The sequence below is a fragment of the Cannabis sativa genome, chromosome 4 (assembly GCF_029168945.1).
Source record: "Cannabis sativa cultivar Pink pepper isolate KNU-18-1 chromosome 4, ASM2916894v1, whole genome shotgun sequence".
NCBI lineage: Eukaryota > Viridiplantae > Streptophyta > Magnoliopsida > Rosales > Cannabaceae > Cannabis > Cannabis sativa.
Window position 1 is genome coordinate 6,931,271 of NC_083604.1, and position 21,817 is coordinate 6,953,087.

Consider the following 21,817-nt stretch of genomic DNA (forward strand, 5'->3'; position numbering starts at 1 on the left):
CTTTCAATCTTTGATATTAGTCATGGCAAAAAGGCTGGATTTAACTGGTTTGGTATTCCTCTCTTTTTAATGCAAACTTGTTACATTACCACCTTGTTTTGTTGGCCATTGTGACCCTTTTATTTATAGGATAGTTTAAACTTGTTCAAATGCCTTTGGTGAATATTTCGTCTTACAAAGTTATTTGAATCTAAAACTTCTTTGCTGGTATCTTTTTACAAGGACATGAACTTTGAATTTGTGTTATTTAACCATATTGGATTATGGAATATTTCATCACATAACATGATTATATTTCATGACAGTAATCAAATTCATGTGTACGTAGCCAGCTGCTGATGACATTAGACAAAATTGTAGAAATGTTTCACTATTGAGTAAAAGTCATATAATGTTTTTGAGAGACTAGTAATTATGAACAAATTTTCAGAGATTACAGTAAATATTAGATGATCTCAAGAGTTAAAAAAAAAAAGTATAGGTATGAGTAATATTTGCATGTGAATGTGCAAAATGTATATAAAGTTTTGCTTAAAATAAGAAGCCAGCAGCAGCAGCAGCAACAAGGGCAACAGCACCCGAGACAGCTGAGCCAGCGACGAGGCCAGTTGCTCCACCTGTTGGAGAAGAATCAGTAGGAGAGAATGCACCAGGAGGAACAGGTCCACCAATGGGGGCCTCAACAACATCGTCGTCGCTCTGTCCATCTCCATCCGAGTTTCCAATTTCATTGTCGTCTGAGGGTCCAGCGGCTGGGAGAGGCGCGGCTGCTGCTGCAGCACCAGTGCCACCCTTGATCATTTCGCTGTTTACATCGGCTGAAACCAGCCCGGCTAAGGCAATAACAAGGAGAGCCATGATAACAACAGGGCGTGCCATTGTGTTTCTTGTTTTCTAAGAAATAAAGCTGGTTCTCTAAGGCAGAGTAGAGAAACAGCAGAGCTGTAGTACGAGGATGATAAATGATTATTATGATTGTGTTGATTTGTAACGAGGTTTGGTGATCTTTGTGAGTTTATATTATGAACAATGAAGATATATGAGGAGATAGACACCGCAGGCTGTGTTGCGGGCTACGAGGAATGCCGTGGGGTTAACAAGGTTTGTTAATGCTAAGTTTAGTAAATTATTATATGAGAGTCATCATTGAGTTAAATTTAGTCTTAGTACAGATGAGAAATACTAATTATATTAATCAAATTCTCCTTTATTCGACTAATTTATTCAAAGAAAATATAAATATGTACATATCTATTTTAAGAAAGGTTGTATGGTTTATTATTATTATTATTATTATTATTATTATTATTATTATTTTTGACGTGGTGAACCAGAGTCACACATAATGCAGCAAATTATAATCGGTAGTAGAATATCTCATCGAACCTGGATAACTCATTGTCTAACTAAAGGACATGTTTTGTCAAATCATGAGCTGCAGAATTTATATCGCGGGTCACATAGGATAAAATTGGCTTCAGATATTAGACAATAAAGTTATAATAACTTCAATCAACATCCCATCACATTGAAAAAAATACTTTTCAATTATTAATAGTTGTTGCCAACACCAAACTAAAAACCACATTTATATAAACTCAAATCTATTTTTAAAAATAATTAATAAATTCAAATTGAAATCACAATGGTCTTGGTGAGACTTGACAATAATAAGCTATGGCCTTATCAAAATAATGAGGAAAGTGACTCTTGTCTCTTGGGAAAAAATTACTCTAGTGCTTGAATACAATTATTTGTACTATTCAGTGATTTATTTTGGTAACATTAAAGTGGTGTAGATTAATGGAAAATGGAATTTAAAAGAAATGATGTATGGGTTAAATAATAAGATCATGTAAATCAGAGACTCAATTTTGTTTTTAAATTATATAATAAATTAAAATTGAAATGACAACCATAAACATTTAACCAAATTGACAATTAAAATTGAAGTTAAAAGAATTACTTTAGTTTTGTACTATTTAGTGACTTTTTTCACATTAATCAGAGTAAATAAAATAATAAAATAAATTTGTGGTGTATTTTACTAGCAAATAAAAATATGGCAAAAATATAAATTAGCGGTGTATCTTTTTTCATAAATTTATAAGCTAAATGGTAATGTAAAATTAATCATTTGGAGTAGATATAATTGAATTTTCATTTTTATGGATTTTAAGTTACTTGCAAAAATATATTTTATGTGATATTCAAAAAATATATACAGGAAAAAGAGTATAAGGTATTACTTACTCTAAGGGGGTGTGAACCATGTAATATTTTTTTTCTTTAAAAAAAAAAGCATATTTTTTTGCATAAATTGTATAAAAATCTATAAATTTTAAATTTTCTCATTTACCGAAGAATCTAGAGGAAAATATAAATGTTATAGCTTTTATACAAATTGTTCAAAAATATGGTTTTTTTTTTCTTCAAAAAAATTATTTTATGAGAAAAAATCAAGAAAAAAAGTACATAACGGTAACCAGTTACTTTAGGGTAACCAGTTACTGTGTTTGTTTTTTTGAACTTTTTTCTTGTTAAATTTTTCAATACGGTAACTTCTTTGTAAAAAAAAAAGATAATTTTGCAAACTTGTCCCTCAAAAACCATAAAAATGAAAAATCTGCAACAATCTATGTGGGTCACTCAGGCCCAATATTGGGTTATGACACAGAGAAGAATGAGATCCAAAGTCCAAACCCTAACCGAAAAGCGGAGGGAGGGAGTTAGGGCTTATGAAGAGGGAAGGGTGATGAGACAGTGTAGTAAATCAGAGTGAACCGAACCAGCGTTACCGGAAGAATTCTCTCAAAGCTTCCACAGAGTAGTGGGAGAGCTGGAACCCAATACCCATGGCGTTGGCTTTCGATGAGTACGGAAGGCCATTCATAATCATCAAAGAGCAGGAGCAGAAGACCAGGTTGAGAGGTATCGATGCTCAGAAGGCCAACATTTCTGCTGGTAAAGCCGTCGCTCAAATCCTCAAGACCTCTCTTGGTCCCAAGGGCATGGACAAGATGCTCCAGAGTCCCGATGGCGATGTTACCATCTGTAAGTTTTGCTCTTTCGATCTTTCTCTAATGTTCTCTTCTGCGCTGAGCTTATTCAGTGGAAAGTATGTATATTTCTCATTTCTGGTAAATAGTGGGTTTTAACTGTTTGATTTCTTTCGTGATTTACTTTCTGGATCTATTTTGGTAAAGAATCAAATGTGAAATGAGATGGGTACTTTCTGTAATTTGGAGTTTGTATCTGTAAATATCTGGTCCCTTGGGATATAGAAGGTAGGCGTTTCAAGCTTTTTTGACCCCTTGATTAAAAATGGGTTTCTGTACTTGTATTTAGAAGTTCTTTGGTTGTTATATATGTAGGAGGTTCTTGAACTTTATGATCCGTTGTATAAACCCTAAACCCTCAGTCTAGCAATATGTTAGTGGTAAGCTAACTATTTTAATATTCTTTGTTTGGCTCTTATTTATGCAGCAAATGATGGTGCAACAATTTTGGAGATGATGGATGTTGACAACCAAATAGCGAAATTGATGGTTGAGCTATCTCGTAGTCAGGATTACGAAATTGGTGATGGAACAACTGGGGTTGTTGTCTTGGCTGGTTCACTTCTGGAGCAGGCTGAGAGGCTACTAGAACGTGGTATTCATCCAATTCGAGTTGCTGAGGGCTATGAAATGGCCTCAAGAATAGCTGTTGAGCATCTGGAGCGAATAGCTACTAAATACGAATTTGATGCTTCAAATATAGAGCCTCTAGTTCAAACTTGTATGACGACATTATCATCAAAGATGTAAGTAATGCTATTTATGCTGGTCTATTGATGTTTCTCTTTTTATTGGACACCAGGATGTGATTGACAAAACCTTTTCATTTCCATGTTAGAATGTTGCTTCTGTTGGTCGGATTGCGCACGGTATTGCTTAATAAGTAGAATTTATTTGTTGCACAATGCACAGTCATTCGCGTGATTAGCTTATCACCAGTCTTGTGGGAGTTTTCTGTCAAATTTCTATCTTAAGCCATGAAACTCAACAACTCTTTAATATGCTTACTTGCGTTATGTAATTTTTCATTGTGAATAATACTATCTTTATATTATTGCAGTGTGAACCGGTGTAAGCGCGCTTTGGCTGAGATTGCTGTTAAAGCAGTTCTTGCCGTAGCAGATTTAGAAAGGAAGGATGTGAATTTGGAATTAATAAAGGTTGAAGGTAAAGTAGGGGGTAAACTGGAAGATACTGAGCTGATATATGGAATTATCCTTGACAAGGATATGAGTCATCCTCAGATGCCTAAGCAAATTGAAGATGCGAAAATCGCTATCTTGACATGCCCCTTTGAGCCACCGAAGCCAAAAACTAAACATAAGGTTGATATTGATACTGTGGAGAAGTTCCAAACTTTGCGTGGGCAAGAACAAAAGTACTTTGACGACATGGTTCAACAATGCAAGGTGACATTGCCTTTTCTTTTTTCCCTGTGGTCATATCAACTTTTAATGATTGAAGAAGAACAATGTCTTGACATTTATTCTTGTAGTTGCACTTTGATTACGGTTTCTAGATTTTAAGGGTTTTAGGCTCTGTTTCATCTGCTGATGCAGTTGGTTGTAGTTTTTATTGTGTGGACTGTATTGCTGATTGTATATTTCATTATTTTATATCATTTTTATATATTTGTTTTCAGGATGTAGGTGCTACCTTGGTAATCTGTCAATGGGGTTTTGATGATGAAGCAAATCATCTTCTGATGCACCGAAACTTACCTGCAGTAAGATGGGTTGGTGGTGTAGAGTTGGAACTAATTGCAATAGCTACTGGTGGGTCTCATATAAATTTTATATAACGAATTTATTATGCTTTTTTCAAATGTTTTATCACTTGATAGATATCATTGTCCTCTTTACTGGCTATTTGTTCAATTATTAATTGTAATGCACTTTCTTAGGTGGAAGAATTGTGCCAAGATTCCAGGAGTTGACTCCTGAGAAATTGGGAAAGGTACATTTGGATTATTTTCTTTCTTGGATTATTTAATAATAATTTGGTTAACAATAATCAACAATCAACTGTTGATTTTCTTTAATTAGGCTGGAATTGTTCGAGAGAAAGCATTTGGTACAACAAAAGATCGAATGCTGTACATTGAGCACTGTGCAAATTCAAGGGCTGTAACTGTATTTATTCGTGGAGGTAGCTTTTTTATCATGTTGCAATGCCACTGAATTTAGTTTTCATATAATAATTTGGAGTTGGGAACTAATGGCTGGTGAGTAAAAGAGAACATATTGAAGTGTTTGCATTTTGTAATCTTACTTGAGATTTTGTGGTTGACACATTAGGTAACAAAATGATGATAGAGGAGACCAAGCGTAGTATCCATGATGCATTGTGTGTTGCTAGGAATCTTATTCGTAACAATTCTATTGTCTACGGTGGTGGCTCAGCTGAGATATCTTGCTCAGTTGCTGTAGAGGCTGCTGCAGATAAATACCCTGGTGTTGAGCAGGTTAGAAGAAAATTTCTTATATCTTATTTCAACTGTACGATCCATTTTATGTATTCACTATTTTTTTTTTCTTTCATTACAGTATGCAATCAGAGGATTTGCTGATGCCCTTGATGCTGTACCTATGGCTCTTGCGGAAAATAGTGGTCTCCAACCCATTGAAACGCTATCTGCTGTTAAATCTCAGCAAATCAAGGTAATTGAGGAAATCTTACCTGATTTTTACTTTTGCACGTTTCTTCTCAATTATGTATCACCTTGTGATCTCAACCTGGTACTTGTGTGAAAAATTTATATCTTTATTCTGGTTTTTGGTTTTCAGGAGAACAATCCCTACTGCGGAATCGATTGCAATGATGTTGGCACTAATGACATGCGTGAGCAGAATGTTTTTGAGACGCTCATCGGAAAGCAGCAGCAGATCTTGCTGGCAACACAAGTTGTGAAGATGATTTTGAAAATAGATGATGTTATCTCCCCTAATGAGTTCTAAGTTTTGGGGTTTTATGATTAAGCTAAAAAAGAAAAAGAAAAAGAAAAAAAGTGGTGCCTTGTATTGTTGTTATTCACTCAGCATGAATGTGATTTTCTTGACATAGTGACTTTTTGATAATTTTTAAATTCCATGGATACTTGTTGCTTGTATTAGCTTTTTGAGGTGGCTTTTATTGAAATTTTATGGCATTTGTTACTCCTTTCATGGAATTAGACTCTCTCAATTTTCTTATTTTATGTTAACTCAACTCATCACTCTTTTCCATACAAGTGTTCAAACATCTTTGTCTGTCGGTTGATCATTTACATTTACCATGACAGGAGTAAAATATATGGAGGGCCCCATTGATCTTAATAAAGATTACCCTTTAGATCTGATCTGATTGGCTGTCTTGGATTGTCATAATATTAATTACAAGTTTTGTTGTCTTTCACATATTTTTTCAAAGGGATTCCCAGATCTTTTCTTTATTATTTATGATGCTGCTGTGACACTTTTTAGATTGCCTCACCCAATTCAAATATCACTTAACTAATTGAGATCCTGTCTTTTTCTACATTGCTCTTATTATTATATTTTCTATCTCTCTGAAAGATGTGTTTTTTTTTAAGTTTGTTTCAATAAAAAATAGACCTCTCACTTCCTTTGTTCTCTTTATTCTTCAAAAAAGCTCAAGAAAGGGATTGCATATTTTATACTAATCGAAACAAAGTAGAACTTAAATATTTTTTCAGGATCCAAGGATTAAAACATATCTAAGTTTGATTTTTTAAGATTGATGATATAATGAATTATATATGACCCCATATGTTGGTTATGTTGACATACAATTTTCTTGTTGATGGGTGGGGATATAATTTAGGGTGATTCTAGAATGCACCCCTTAAAAAGGATGTACTGATGCACTTTTAATTTGTTTCGTCATCCAGAAAAAATTTTTAATCTAATTTTTTTTCATATTCATGTACGTTATATCTATTTAAGATATTTTACAAAATTTTGAGAAATTCGGAATAATTTACAATATAGAAAACAATGTTCAAACAACATATTTTACACGCGTATAAAATAAAATAGTCATGCGTGCAACACACTGTTTGAACGTAATTTTCGGCATGTTAAATTTTTTCGAATTTCTTAAAATTTTACAGGATGTCTTAAATAACTATAACGTACATGTTCATGAGAAAAAATTTGACTAAAAAATTATTTCGAATGCTAAAACAAATAGGAGTGCATCAATATATCCATTTTAAGAGGGTGTATTGTAGAATTTTCCTAAGTTTGTGTAAATTATTAAATTCAACACCAAAATTAATCTCTTGTTTGTATGAGCTAGTGATATACAGAAAAACACAACTATTTTCATCTTATTTCTGGTGTTTCAACTCTATCGACTGTATATTTCTATTTATGGCATTTGTATTGTAATGCTAATATTATTGAGACATTGTGAAAAATCTTGTTGGGGTCATTTATAGCAACTGAAATTGAAACTGTCGTTTATCGAGTACAGAAAACTTTAATGGTGTGAGCCTTTGAGTGGTTAGTTATAATAAATACAAAGGAGAGAGAATCAATATCTCATATACCACAATCAAGGGAGTTTTGCTCTTACAATAAGTTTTTCTCAATAACAATAATCAACACAATCCCATATAAGTATTAAGTGAACGAACTTGGTGGCATTAATATCTCAAAGGAAAAATATATAAATAGAAAAAAAAAAGACATATATAATCAACACTTTGGCTAATGTTTCTTAACAACCAAATCCCACTATTAAATGGTAGTTTATCTAGAAAGAAACAAGCTAAGGTTGTAAAAAGCTTGGAAGTCAAATTTGATATACAATTGAGTAGATTTGTCATCACTTTTTTTTTTCTTTACCTTCCCTCAAAATTTTACCATATTATTATTAATTACTATAGACAAAAAGTTGGAGCTATATAATATATTTATAAATATAAATGTATTATAACAAAGTAATTAATAATAATGATCAACATTCAACAACGAGAGCCCTTCCTGCACCTAAGTGAGCCTGCACCAGCTGTGATTGAGCTTACAAGAGAAGATGGTCTAGCAGCCAAGCTTGAGGCTTTGGCATAGTTTGAAGAAGCTCCTGCCCCAGATCTTGTGAAGAAAGCACCATTTAAGTACAAGTCTCCTTCTGATCTCCAATTCCAATTCTTCCACTGTTTATGAGCTGCATCTTCATGTTTTGTAATCTGATAAAGAAAAAAGAAAGAGACCATTTTTATATTACTACTACTACTACTACTTTTCATAGCTTCATAGAAATTAAGTGAAAAGAACTAATACCTCTTTGCTGAATCTATCATTGGGAGCAAGAAATCTATTGCCTTGGCTATTGATTGTAGGTGAAGCACTTCCACCAATAGCATACATTTTCCAATGAGTATAATCATTATTCACTACATGGAAATACCCATGTCTACATCTGCAATTAAATTCAACAAAAAATTCAGTATAATCCCATAATTTGTTAGTAAAGTCTTGAAAAATATTGATAATATTTTTATACCTTGGCATTCTCTGGACAAGTCCTTCACCAAAATGGTTAAAGGCAATAGTAACTTGCATATTCTTGTCTTGTTTATAACTATCACTATGACCCAAAAGCATGACCTTATTATGATGTGTCATGTAATTACTAGAGATAGTAATGGCTGTGGATCCATGAATGGCATCAATAAGACCATCACGACAATTAGAGAGAGAATTATGGTCAACCCAAATATGACTTCCACCAAAAATTGAAACCCCATCACCATCAGACAGAGTCCTCCAACCAAAATGTGTAGGAGAGTCTCTAACATAAGCATTACCACCTTGTTTACAATCATGAATGTTGAGACCATGGATGATAACATTTGTTACATACTGAATAGTGATGCAGGGTCCACCAGCTATATGAACACTGGCTCCTCTACCATCAATGGTCTTGAATGAATTAACCATTAACTCTTGTTTAAGCTTGATCACCATATCACGTTTGAAAATTATCCACAATGGCTCATCTTGAATGGCACCATATCTAAGTGTACCTGGCTTTGGTTTAACAGGGTGGTCACTTGGGTCAGTCACCACATAAATCTTCCCATCTCTGCCACCAATGGCGTGTTTGCCAAATCCAATGGCACAATCAGCTAATCTCTTCCTGTTTTTCTCCCAATTGGGGTCACATCTCCAACAATCATCAATGGGGTTACCTGTTCCACATGATAAAAAGCCTAAATTCCTTCTTGACTCATTAAGGCTCCTGCAACAAATTAAAAAATATCACATATTAATTTCATTTCTTTTTTTGGGTACAACAAACAACAATGTGACATAATATAAATTAAAACCATTATATCTCTATACTATACATACTTGTGTACTTCTTGTACTATGAGTTCAGGGTCTTCAACTGGGGAAGAAGAAATGAGTGTTGGAGAAAATGAGAGTAGTGAAAATAAGAGCATTGCCATTGTTATTGTTGCCATGACAACTTATGAGGATTTTTCTGACAGAGAGAAATAGATAGAGATAAAGATAGGGGAGCAGAGATTCTTTAGTGATGAAAATTGAGAAAAGGGTGTTTGTTTATATAGGGAATAATCAACAAAATAAGTTGATTATTATATATTTATATACATATATATTATTGTTGGGGTCCACTAGTTCCATGATTTCTCCACTAAATCGGTTCCCTTTGATAGTTTGGGCCTTAAGCAATCTATCTATGTTAACAATAAGCTATGTTAGTGTTCTAATAACAACTTGTGGTTTATAAAGGTCATATTAATTAACCATAGTAACTAATAAATAACCAACAATTAAATCATAAATACATAGTGATGAGATTCATTTGGGAAAAAATTGGGACTCACTTTTTCAAATCTAATATACATTGAGACAAAGTATAACTATACACACCGACACTTTTCAATTTAATTTTTTTTACTTTCTTTTTTGTCCTTGTCGGTGTGTATATATAGTTCACTATATAATGCTGAAAATTAATATTTTTATTTATTTAAATTATATAACATTGTATTTTTCACTAATAATAATAGGAGACCACTCAATAATCTCAATTATAGTACTACCTAGCTAGCTTTCATTAATGGAATGTGTCACTTCTCAATATGGGGCTATTATCCTTAAAATCATTAATTCTTAATTAATCGATATATGCTTTATTACATCTTTATTTTTTCGAGCGTTATACCATATTAATGGTTTGTATTTTTTTCTTTTCTTTTTGTCATCTTTAAAATTAAAATCATTGCATTCTATTTATAGAATCTTTCATAAATGAGGTTTGGTAGACCTCAAATATAAATTGAATGAAATGCCGAAATAATTAATAAAATTTTCTTTTTGAGTTTTTGGATATATATCAATCAATCAAATATTCAATATATATAGGTACACTACACACTAGTCCTTCCTTAGAAAAACTACTCATTAATTAATTATGTAGCTTCTCATTTTTTTTATGGCTAACTTTTCAAATGAAATCTCCACAACCCCACAACTGTATTTTTAGACTAATAAATAATAATAATAATATAATATAATATAATATAATAGTTTGTAGTTATTATTCACTCAAGTATATTTATGTTCTAACATGTAGAATAGTACTTGGAAGTTGGAAAATAATGGAGCTATAGCTCGGTTAAACAAAATATATATAGTTATAATATAATATATGTATGTATGTATAGACAGTAGTACTAGTCTGAAGAAAACACATGGTGTATCCGTAAAGCTCGTAAAGAGAAGAAGTACTTGAATTGAATATATATAACTGATCAACCATATATATAAAGATATATATATATATATATATATTTTTATATTAAAAGTGCCTATTTAACGATATTTCTTGATTTAACAGAATATACCTTAAAAATAAAAGAATATTCTGTTAAATTTAACGATGTTAATAGGTTTGATCTCCTGTTAACAAATAAACCTAATAATTAAACCTAAAAAATTATACAATCTTTTTTTAAATTAAAAAAAATTATTTAGTCACATATCTCTCTAACAAACCGTATATCCCCAAATTTTGATATTTTTTTTTCCTTAAAAATAAAAGAATATTCAACAAACTACACTGAGCATATCCAACAAGCATCACACTCCAAACTAATTTGTTCCCACCACGAAGCTCGTTAAAAACTCGCTTGGCATCCTTAATCTGATAACAACTCAGATAGAAAAATAACAACGCGCTCCCTACAAGCTCAAAACTTTCGAAACCTGACTTCACAACCAGACAATGCACGTCTTTTCCTTCATCCATCGACCCTGAACGCCTGCACACAGTAAGGATTGTCGAGAAAGTGGTCTCATTTAATCTCGTATTCCCTTTTTGCATCATGGAAACAAGAGACAAAGCCTCCTCATATCTTCCCCGCTTCGAGTATCCAGAGATCATTGTGTTCCAAGATACAAGCGTTCTGTTGGGCATTCTATCAAACACATCCCGGGCAACACCAAGTCGGCCATTACAACACTGCTCAGTGATAAAAGCGTTTGTGAGAATGATGTTGTCTTTTTGAGTACTCGACAAAGCTCGAGAAAATCCCGAAAATAATCTGGTCCATAGAGTTTGTTTCCAAGTTCCAAGCAAAGAAGATTTCACTACCATAACTAAGAAAATAGAAAATGGTGTTGTCTCTGCATTCCTTTCTCTTCTCCCAATATCAAGTCAATGCTACATTTCTGTACTCACAGCCAAGATCGATCCCCATGTGAATTATACGAAGAAAATCTTAGGCCTGAACTAACTAAATTTCACAAGTTCAAACATTTATGGAAAATAATATAAATCTCTACCATAACTTACTTGTTTCATAAAGAAGTGTTCAACTCAGAATTCCACCGCTTCCAAAGCTTTTGGCGACTCGAAAAATCGAGACTTTGAGAATTGAGGGTTCCTTCTTTGACACTCATCAGAAAGGGTTGGAGAATTCATTGATGGGCCGGTTAGAACAATCCGACCCGAAGAAGATGAAATTGAGGGTCCTAAGAGACTATCTAAGGGGTATTACAATTTCTTTTTAATTCTTTTTTCTCTTTTTGGTGGGATTAATGGGAGTTTTTAGATGTTGTTAACTAAGTTCTGGGTAGTTTTTAATTTTGTGAATATTTGAAGTAACATGTTCTGCACTCTGTTTTCAATTTCTTTTAGGTACTTTAGTTAACACAGATGTTGAAATTATTGTTGATGATGATAATAATATGTATCAATGTGGATGCTTCTTGCCTTTTCAATTTATATATAAAAAGTTACACTCATTTCAAAGTGGTTTATATGATTTGCAGGTGTAATTCATGTTCATTATACTTAAACGCTACAGTTTTATCCCACTAAAACATTTTCTCTTTGAACCAAATCCAAAATCCAAACTTTTTCAATTTCACTTCTTGCAATTCTCCTCCTCCTCTGATCAGTCATGGCTGTCCATACCTGATAAGCCCTTTATCATACCATTTGAATATATTATGGTAATGGCATTACATTTCCCTCTCACTCGTAATATTTATATTTTATGAAATTAATATATATATAGTAATTGCCGTTAGAGTTCAAACTGACAAAGCTATCATCTAGGTGTTCTTTTTTTTTTTTTATGAAATTTCTATTGTTCAATTCAATCTTATTATTATTCTATACTTATCATTCTAATTTTTTAATTTACGTGATATTATTTATATTTATTCTTTAGAAACAATTTTGAATACAGGAACTTTTTCATGAACAATTTGTTCGACCCATGGCCCCTAGAAATAGGGATTTTAAACAAATTAGAAGTATCGTATGTAGTACGGATTGTATATAATTCCATTTATCTATTCCACTGAGATAAATCCTAATTTTTTTTCTTTATATTGCTTACTTGACAGTGGTATTACCAATTGTGGGGTTAGTGGAGAGATTCCTTCTACCTTTGAAAATCTCTAAATTTGCAAGAATTGTATATTGTTTATTCTATGTACCCTCTCATGATGATATGACATGATTTAAAATAAATTTAAAAAGTTTGTTGTCGAATTATAAAATGATCATCTTTTATTTACCAGTATTTTCTTTTTTCTATAACTTGTGTAGATGGACATTAGATATTAGACTTATAGGTAAGATACCTGATTTAATTTCGTAGGAAGTGGGTCAAATCTTACTACCTTGGTAGGCAAGATGAACAAATATCTATATTTTGATGATGTTGCAATATCTATATCCTTATTAACAATAGTTAACTACTTGTTTGTCTTGATGCAAGGTTTCTTAAGGGAACTCTTTCCAAGGAACCACTACTACAATGTTTGCCTTTAGAGGCAGTTTTTTCAACCCCATTTATAAAAAGGGAAGCTAAAGGGTGTGAAAATACCCGCTATGTTCGAAATTGACATTTAGAGGCGGTTTTTTGATAAAAACCGTAGGTATAAAATTGCATTATACCATTTAGAGGCGGTTGGAAATTAATTTTTATTTTTTTTTTCTGAAATACCCTATGCCGTCGGTTCCTTCATAGGAACCGACGGCATAGGGTACACGAGATCATGACACGTGTACCCTATGCCGTCGGTTCCTATAAAGGAACCAGCGCCGCATGGAGCTCGATCAGAGTATATACTCTTCGATCGACCTTTCTTCTTCCTTCTCACTTCACTCAGCAACCAGCAAAATAACCAGAGAGCTTCATCTAACCCAGAAAAACCCTCGCCGACCCACCTTCTCCCCACCCTATCTCCCCCATTTCTCAACCATTTCAGCCCATTTTTTTTTTAAAATCCTCCATTTTCGATACTTAATAACATACACCTAAAAAGTTTTGATTTTTTACCCTCTTTGAGTGTCATCCGAACCCAAATAGTAAAGTTTGGGTGTGAAATCCGGCCACCCATTTTTCTTGAGAAATCTTTGAATCTCAACCTCGTTTAAGGTATAAATATTGCTTCTATTATTATTGTATTATGTATATTGTTTTATTTTTTGTTTTTGTAAATTATTATTTGAGTTTTTTTTATTTTATTAGTAATATTTTTGTGTTTTATGTGTATAGTGCCGAGATTTTTTACGGTGGTCGTCGGATTGCGGTTATTAGGTAATAATTTATATATAGTATATATATGTATTTGTATATTTTATTGAATATTTGTATATAATGTGTGTATATATTGTGTGTGTATATAGTGTGTGTATATTTTTTATGGAAATAAATTTTGTAATTGTATTTTATTTATTTTTTGCAATATATATTTATTGTGAATAAAATGACATTGGAGGGATTTCATTAGTTTAGAAATAAAAATTTTAAAATTGAATTAGTGTGTGATATAATTTTATTTTTTTGAGATAATAGTGTGAGATATAATTGATTATATATATGTATGTATAATTTAGTAACTAAGTAACTTGTTACAATTTTTTATAACTAGTTATAAGTTATGAAATAATTAATTTTGTAATTTCGTTGTATTTCTTTATATTATAGGGGTTCGGCCTAATTTTGTGTGTAGCGTATTTGGGCTTGCAATTATAGGTATATACTTTAACTAACTTTTTCTTAATATATAATTAATTATCAATGCATGTTAGTTGAGTTTGAATATCTTAAATATTCATCCGTAGTGAAGTAGGTTCTGCGAATACATGTACTGCGGTCGGATGGGTGGATTAATTTTGTATTGTTTATCTGTTTTGTTTGTTATTTTAGGCACTTGTAAAAATTTTGGGAACGTCCAATTACAGCCGTTATGCTGCCGAAATTTCGGTAGAATTAGGATAAATCTTACTAAAACCATTCATAATATAGTTAATTATAACATAGATTTAAGAAGTTAGGTCACATAAAAAATAATAATATTCACATTTATGTAAACTTTTTAATTTTACCAACATTCTAATCAACTAAACAACCTAATAACATGAACTAATCTAAAACGAAAATTTGAGTAATTTAAAAATTAATATGAATAAATTGTGTGAGAAACTTAGTTAGTTACATTGTGTAATTAGTAACTAGATATAATTAGTTACTAAATAAATTAACAAAATAAACATATAAAATCCTTCTTTTTTTATTTTTTTTTCTTTCATTTGAGAGGTTCAATGTGGATTTTTATTTTTCAACGAAAATAAAGAGCAAAAGTTAATTAAAAGGGGAAAATATTAGTTAATACCTTTATTGCTTTACCAAAAATTTTTCCCCTCAATTTTATTTAATAAAAATATTTAACATTTTAATAACATTCTAAATAACAAAACAACCTAATAATATGAACTAATCTAAAACGAGAATTTGAGTAATTTATAAATTAATATGAATAAATTGTGAGAAACTTAGTTAGTTACATTGTGTAATTAGTAACTAGCTATAAGTAGTTACTAAATACTGAATTTTTTTGGATAGGATTTTTGTTATGGATAAATCATGGATGCGTGAGGAGAGAGACACACTGCGATTTCAAGTAGGGTTCGATGCATTTTTAGAGTTTGCCTTAAAGAATTCTACAAATCACGATCGTATTCATTGTCCGTGTGTAGATTGTTGTAATGTATCTAAAGGGAATATTACAATGATTAAGGACCATGTGTATTTACGAGGTTTCAATAGAAGTTATACTAATTGGTATTACCATGGCGAACATTTACCTAATGATCCATATCCATTAGGAAAGCGGGGGGTAGATGATATCGAGGGTAATGATTTCGATGATTATCCATTGGACTTGCTTAACGAAGCACAGGAGGAATTTCTTAATGATCCTGAGAAATTCGATAATTTTCTTAGTGATGCTGATAAACCTCTGTTCGATGGTTGTAAAAACTAAGATTACCAACAATGGTAAAGTTTTACAACATCAACACAAAAAATGGAGTGAGCGATAAATATTTTACTCAATTTTTAGCTGCTTTTAAAGATATTTTTCTATTTGACAATTGCTTCCTGGAATCTACAAATGAAGTGAAAAAGACTTAAAATTCTATAGGATTAAAGTATAAAAAGATTCATGCATGTCCGAATGATTGTATTTTATATCATAAGGAATATGCAGACATGAATTATTGCCCGACTTGCGGTTTATCCCGCCATAAAGTAAACAAGAGTAAGGAGAATAGGAAACTTATCCCCCAAAAAGTGATGTGGTACATGCCTTTGATTCCGCGACTGAAACGATTATATCGTAGTGCAGAACATTCTGAAAATTTGATTTGGCATGAGACCAAGAGAGTGAAAGATGGAAAACTCAGACATCCTGCAGATTCCCAAGCTTGGAAAAAAGTAAACTACATAAATCTTGAATTCAAATCTAAACCAAGACATATTCGTCTCGATCTGTCTGCGAATGGAGTAAATCCACATAAATCTCTAAGTAGTCTTCATAGTTCATGGTCTGTCTTCCTTGTTATGTAAAATATTCATCCCTAGTTAGTGATAAAAAAGAAATTTAATATGCTTTCTTTAATGATATCAGGCCCGTAACAACTATGACATAATATCGATGTATATTTGGAACCACTGATTGACGATTTAATAGAATTGTATGAGAATGGTATTCAGGCCTATGATGGTTTTAAAAGAATTCTTTAATCTGAAAGCAGTGTTGTTGTGGACTGTCAGTGATTTCCCTGCTTATAGTAATTTATCAGGCTTAAGCACAAAAGGTTACGAAGGTTGTCCGATTTGTTGCACTAACACATCGGCTCGTTGCTTGGCAAATGGACACAAGATGTGTTATATGGGTCACAGACGGTACTTGCCTGCAAATCATCCTGATAGACGGAAGAAGAAAGCATTCGATGGTACTGAAGAGGGTGATATGGCTCCTTTGCCACCATGCGGGGAACAAATTCTCCAACAAGTTCAACTTGTAGATTTTAAGTATGGAAAGACGCAAAAAAATAAAAAAAACTAATGGTTGTTTTCAAAGAAAGTCAATCTTCTTTCGTCTTCCATATTGGAAAAGTCTACTAGTTCGATATTGTTTGGATGTCATGCATATTGAAAAAAATGTGTGTGAGAGTATTATTGGTACCTTACTTGATATTCCCGGCAAAACTAAGGACGGTCTAAATAGTCATTTAGATCTCGTTGAAATGGGTATACGACAATCTCTGGCACCTGAGAAGAAAGGTGAACGTTTATATTTGCCTCCTGCTTGTTTCACTTTGTCCAAAAAAGAGAAACAAACAGTTTGCAAATCACTTGCAAATATGAAAGTACCCGATGGTTACTCGTCTAACATCAAAAACTTGGTGAATGAGACTGAATTGAAACTAATGGGTCTGAAATCACATGATTGTCATGCGTTAATGCAACATCTACTTCCAATTGCCATTAGATCAGTCTTGCCAAAAAATGTTCGAGAGTGTTTGACACATGTTTGCATTTTCTTTAATAGGCTGTGCGGGAAGGAATTAGAATTGGATAAGTTAGATGCATTACATGAACATGTAGTCAAAACATTATGCAACCTGGAAATGTTATTTATTTAGTTACACAAATGAAATCGTTGCTAATTTGCATTTTATGATTTGTAGGTTCCTGACCAGGGCATCTCAACTGTTCGGCAGGAAGAAAAGGGAAGTGTCTGATGTTGTGGCTCGGCAAGAGGAACGCTGCCGAACAAGAGGAAGAAGGAGAGGTGGCTGGTGAGGCGTATGTTCCACAACCATACGCTCCTCAGGATGAGGTACAACCACAAATTTATGCTGAGGAGTTCATTTCCCTCAACGACCAAGGTATCCTATACAATTTTGATGACCATGCGGCCCTTAATCAGCAAGTACATCTCTGCTCTGACAACATCGACAATATTGTGGCCCGAGGGTATTTGTACGAGCATGTGGGTACGATCAAAGTTCACTGCCAGGATTACGATGATTCACATGCTTGGATCATGGTTTCGGAAATCCTGCAAGAGGACGCTGAAATCCCAGTCCCAATTGAAGAGTGCAGATATGTTAGGGACGTGAACCAGATGTTCCTTCCTTGGCCTAAACACTTAATTTTAACAACCGAGGTAACTTCTCAACTGAAATTAATTATTAATGATTAGTGGAGTTTGAATATCTTCAATATTCATCCGTAGTGAAGTAGGTTCTGCGAATATATGTGCTGCGGTGGGATGGATGAACAAACTACTGTTATATATGTGTTATTTGTCGTTATACAACCATGTTCAAAATTTTTGGGGTCATTCAATTACAACCGTTATGCTGCCAAAATTTCGGTAGAATTTAGATAAAATTTGATATATATATTATGTTCTGTTTTGTTTAGGGTCCACTCGCTCAACCGCCCTCAAGACGTGATGCGTCAAAGGGGAAAGCTCCGATGCTTTCTCCACAAGGCCGTGGTGCACGGGAAGATGACTTGTTCACGGAAGAGAAGATGGCGTTGATCCCTAATTCGCTAAAATGGATGATTCATGAATTCCTAAGGCTCAAAGATAAACGTGATATAATCACAATTTCTGTCCCACGAGGATTCATTGCACCGCGTACCCAGATCACGTTATCTGGAGAGGATTTGCAGCAGGTTGCTACGTGTGACTACATCGGCAACCAGGGAATGCTGTTTGGAATGATGTATACTCTTCTTTAATCTAATTAACCTTATATCAAATTATAGTTAAATTATTATAAGGCACTAACACTTTTTTGGCGAGGCACATATGGGAGAGCATCAACGGTCTGAGAAAAATTTTCAAGTTTTACGACCCAGAGCTTCTCACAGTGCATGGGATCAACGATGAAGAACAGAGTCAGTCTTTTGACGATGCGGCAAGACGATTGGCTAATTGGTTATCATTAATGAACAACAACCACCAAATGTTCTTTATTCCTTGGAATATCGGGTAAACTTTATTAAATTCTTTAGTGCTAATTGTTCATTTCTATATTATGTCTTCAAATTATTTTTATACTATCTTACTTATATTCCAATATAATTTTCTAGGATGCATTGGACGCTAGTGGTGGTTGCGCCAAGGAAAATTATCCATTTAAACCCTGTAAAAGGCCGCCCAATTCCCGAAGAAATTGAACAAATGATCGGAAGGTAATAATTTAATGACTTCTTATGTAACGAATTTAAATTAACTAACGAATTGAAATGCTAATATAATTTTCCCAAACAGGGCATTCATGTATATAGGGGACGCACATCAGTATCTTGGCCCGTGGCAAGGAATTTCACAAGCAAACTGTCCAAGACAACCTAAAAGCCAAGAATGCGGTTTTTATGTTTTGAAATATATCACTGACATCGTCGCACGTGCCAACCCCAACCGTTACATACAAGATCAAAAAGCTGTAAGTTTTAATTATTGATTATAGTATATAAATTTTATAATAACAAATATATAATATACATATACATAAATTAATATAAATTTTTAATTTTTTTAACAGTTTGGGGGTAAGAAGCAATACGATCCAAAAATAGAATTGTTACCACTACAGCGAAAGTGGATCGAACAATTGATGGCGGTGATTCACGGTGACGATTGAGGTTCAAAGGTCGAAGAATTTTTCTTCATTATGTAATTTTTATAGATTAACTTGTAGTTAGATTTATTAACTTATTAATATTTTTAACTAATTTTACATGTTTGTGTAATATTTAATTACTTTTATGAAATCAAATTATGTTTTTACCCAAATTTAATTACTATTTAATTTAAAATGTAATTAATATATAATTAAATTAAATAAATATGTAATTTAAAATTTAAATAAATATGTAATTTAAATCAAATAAAATAATATATAAATTAATAAATATAAAATTAAAATAATATAATCAAATTAAAAAAAATGAAAAAAATTGAAATCTGAGGAGTTTTGTGTTAGGCTATTTTTAGCCTATGTTTCGGATCCAATTTATGTGCATCTTTAGCTGTGTTGGGACGGAATTACGCTTGTTTTCTATGTTTTCAGGTTCTTTGGAGTAAAAGAGGTTTCGGGTGCAGAAATTCATTGAAAGACGTGCTGAGCCGAAGAAAAACTAAATTTCTGAGTTTTTGCATATCTGGCCGCGGCGATGAAGAGGCTCGCCGCGGCGAGATTCAACTTACAGAAAGTGCCTAAATTTGGCACATTCTCGCCGCGGCGAGAGGAAGCATGGCCGCGGCGAGATCCCGTACGGACCGGGGGTATTTTCGTCCATCGAACCCTAAATTTCAAGTATAAATAGAAAACTGCGATTGGAAGTCAGGGAGAGCGATTTGGAACCCTAAAACACAGCTGAGAGCGGCAGGAAGAGCGTAGAGATTCAAGTGAAGATCCAGAATTCATCCTCAAACAGTTCTTTTCTTTATTCCTCTTTAATTTATTTATGTTGAATATTGCTATAGGAATGGTTATGGATTTGTTTCTGAACTAAATTTCCCATTTAGGGAGGATGATGATTGTTGTTTAATGTTTTGCCTAGTTAATGTTTAATTACCATTCCTCAATTCTTGTGTGTGAAATTATCTTAATTTGTGTTTAATTTCATGTTTAAGATTGATCACCTTGTGCATGTTCTATGATCTCAATTCAAAATCTGAAAAGTGAGAATTGAGAATGCTAAAATTAAGATAATCGATGTTCTATGTGAAACGAAAGTATTTACATGACTTATGTGACGAGTAGATTATTACTTAATGCTGATTTCATGTTAGTTTAATTAAGGAATTAATTAGATAACATGTGATTTAGAATCTAGAAGATATGAAAGGAGCTAGGTTATTTCATAATCCGTCATTCACTCCAAGAATAGGATAGTAATTAATCATTAACAATTTGGGTAAACAACAACGGGATTCTCCTCCCTATTGTCTCATCTTGCTAAACTTTAAGCTTGTGTTATTAAGTTTTACGAATTTCTTTCAAATTTTTGTTTTTAAACCGTAATTGCTTTTGATTTACCGAATAGAATCATAAGTATAATTTAGTGGTACTTAATCCAAGTCCCTGTGGGATCGACCTCACCTGTGTGAGATTTACTACTTGATTGCGTATACTTGCGTAGTGTTTAAAATTATAGCAACAAGTTTTTGGCGCCGTTGCCGGGGAATTGTTAAAGATTAATATTACATAAAATTATACTAACTTCTACTTTGGTATATTTTCTCTTGCTGATTTTTCTAACCTTTTTCTTGCAATATTTTCTTTATTTATTTCAGGAATCCTAAGTGCATGCGCCGTCAAGGACAATCAGTCATATTACCGGTTGATCACGAAATTGAGAAAACCTGCAGGAAGAATCGAAAGAACAAGAGGCAAGAAAGAGTTTCAGCAACTGCTGAAACATCAGAAATCATGGCTGCCAATGTGAACAATAATGTTGGGAACAATGGGCGTAATAATGGTAATAATGGTGGCGCTGTGGAAGATCAAGCTAATGGCCGTAGCTTGAGAGATTACATTCTCCCTACTCTGACGGGAGTGCAGTCATGTATTAGGCCACCGGCAGTGGATGCAAACAATTTCGAGATCAAACCTGCCATCCTTCAAATGGTGCAGTCTTCAGTTCAGTTTGGTGGTCTCCCTTCTGAAGATCCTAATTTGCATCTCTCTAACTTCATGGAACTTTGTGAAACTTTTAAAGTTAATGGAGTTAGCGACGATGCCATTAGATTGAGGTTGTTTCCATTCTCGCTCGAGAACGAGCCAAGAGTTGGTTGAATTCTTTGCCACATAGGAATTCTATTGCTACATGGAATGATGCGGCAACAAAATTCTTGTCAAAGTTCTTTCCTCCGGCTAAGTACGCA

General features: G+C 33.1%; 3 protein-coding genes across 3 annotated transcripts; 1 reads left to right on the forward strand and 2 right to left on the reverse strand.

Moving 5' to 3' along the window:
• Positions 1-354: 354 nt before the first annotated feature.
• On the reverse strand, positions 355-1,285 carry LOC115713123 (uncharacterized). The gene has a single exon (XM_061113219.1). The coding sequence runs from the start codon at positions 877-879 to the stop codon at positions 532-534; it is 348 nt and encodes a 115-aa protein (XP_060969202.1). The 5' UTR covers positions 880-1,285; the 3' UTR covers positions 355-531.
• Positions 1,286-2,638: 1,353 nt separating this feature from the next.
• Positions 2,639-6,228, forward strand: LOC115712387 (T-complex protein 1 subunit epsilon). Its single transcript, XM_030640660.2, has 9 exons — positions 2,639-3,054; positions 3,487-3,805; positions 4,120-4,468; positions 4,702-4,834; positions 4,963-5,015; positions 5,105-5,207; positions 5,357-5,523; positions 5,606-5,719; positions 5,846-6,228. Exons 1-9 carry the CDS (start codon positions 2,856-2,858, stop codon positions 6,014-6,016), a joined length of 1,608 nt encoding a protein of 535 aa, XP_030496520.1. The 5' UTR covers positions 2,639-2,855; the 3' UTR covers positions 6,017-6,228.
• Positions 6,229-7,682: 1,454 nt separating this feature from the next.
• LOC115714751 (probable pectate lyase 5) lies at positions 7,683-9,712 on the reverse strand. The gene is made up of 4 exons (XM_030643508.2): positions 9,419-9,712; positions 8,568-9,305; positions 8,345-8,483; positions 7,683-8,250 (listed from the first exon to the last, which is right to left on the reverse strand). Exons 1-4 carry the CDS (start codon positions 9,529-9,531, stop codon positions 8,029-8,031), a joined length of 1,212 nt encoding a protein of 403 aa, XP_030499368.1. The 5' UTR covers positions 9,532-9,712; the 3' UTR covers positions 7,683-8,028.
• Positions 9,713-21,817: the final 12,105 nt, after the last annotated feature.

Excerpts from the sequence above, each read along its gene's own strand:
- LOC115713123 (XM_061113219.1), bottom strand. The coding sequence starts at position 879 with ATGGCACGCCCTGTTGTTATCATGGCTCTCCTTGTTATTGCCTTAGCC.
- LOC115712387 (XM_030640660.2), top strand. The coding sequence starts at position 2,856 with ATGGCGTTGGCTTTCGATGAGTACGGAAGGCCATTCATAATCATCAAA. Across the intron at positions 4,835-4,962 it reads ACTAATTGCAATAGCTACTG|GTGGAAGAATTGTGCCAAGA; the intron begins GTGGGTCTCATA and ends GCACTTTCTTAG. Across the intron at positions 5,016-5,104 it reads CTCCTGAGAAATTGGGAAAG|GCTGGAATTGTTCGAGAGAA; the intron begins GTACATTTGGAT and ends TTCTTTAATTAG.
- LOC115714751 (XM_030643508.2), bottom strand. The coding sequence starts at position 9,531 with ATGGCAACAATAACAATGGCAATGCTCTTATTTTCACTACTCTCATTT. Across the intron at positions 9,306-9,418 it reads ATAGTACAAGAAGTACACAA|GAGCCTTAATGAGTCAAGAA; the intron begins GTATGTATAGTA and ends AATTTGTTGCAG. Across the intron at positions 8,484-8,567 it reads CTTGTCCAGAGAATGCCAAG|ATGTAGACATGGGTATTTCC; the intron begins GTATAAAAATAT and ends ATTTAATTGCAG.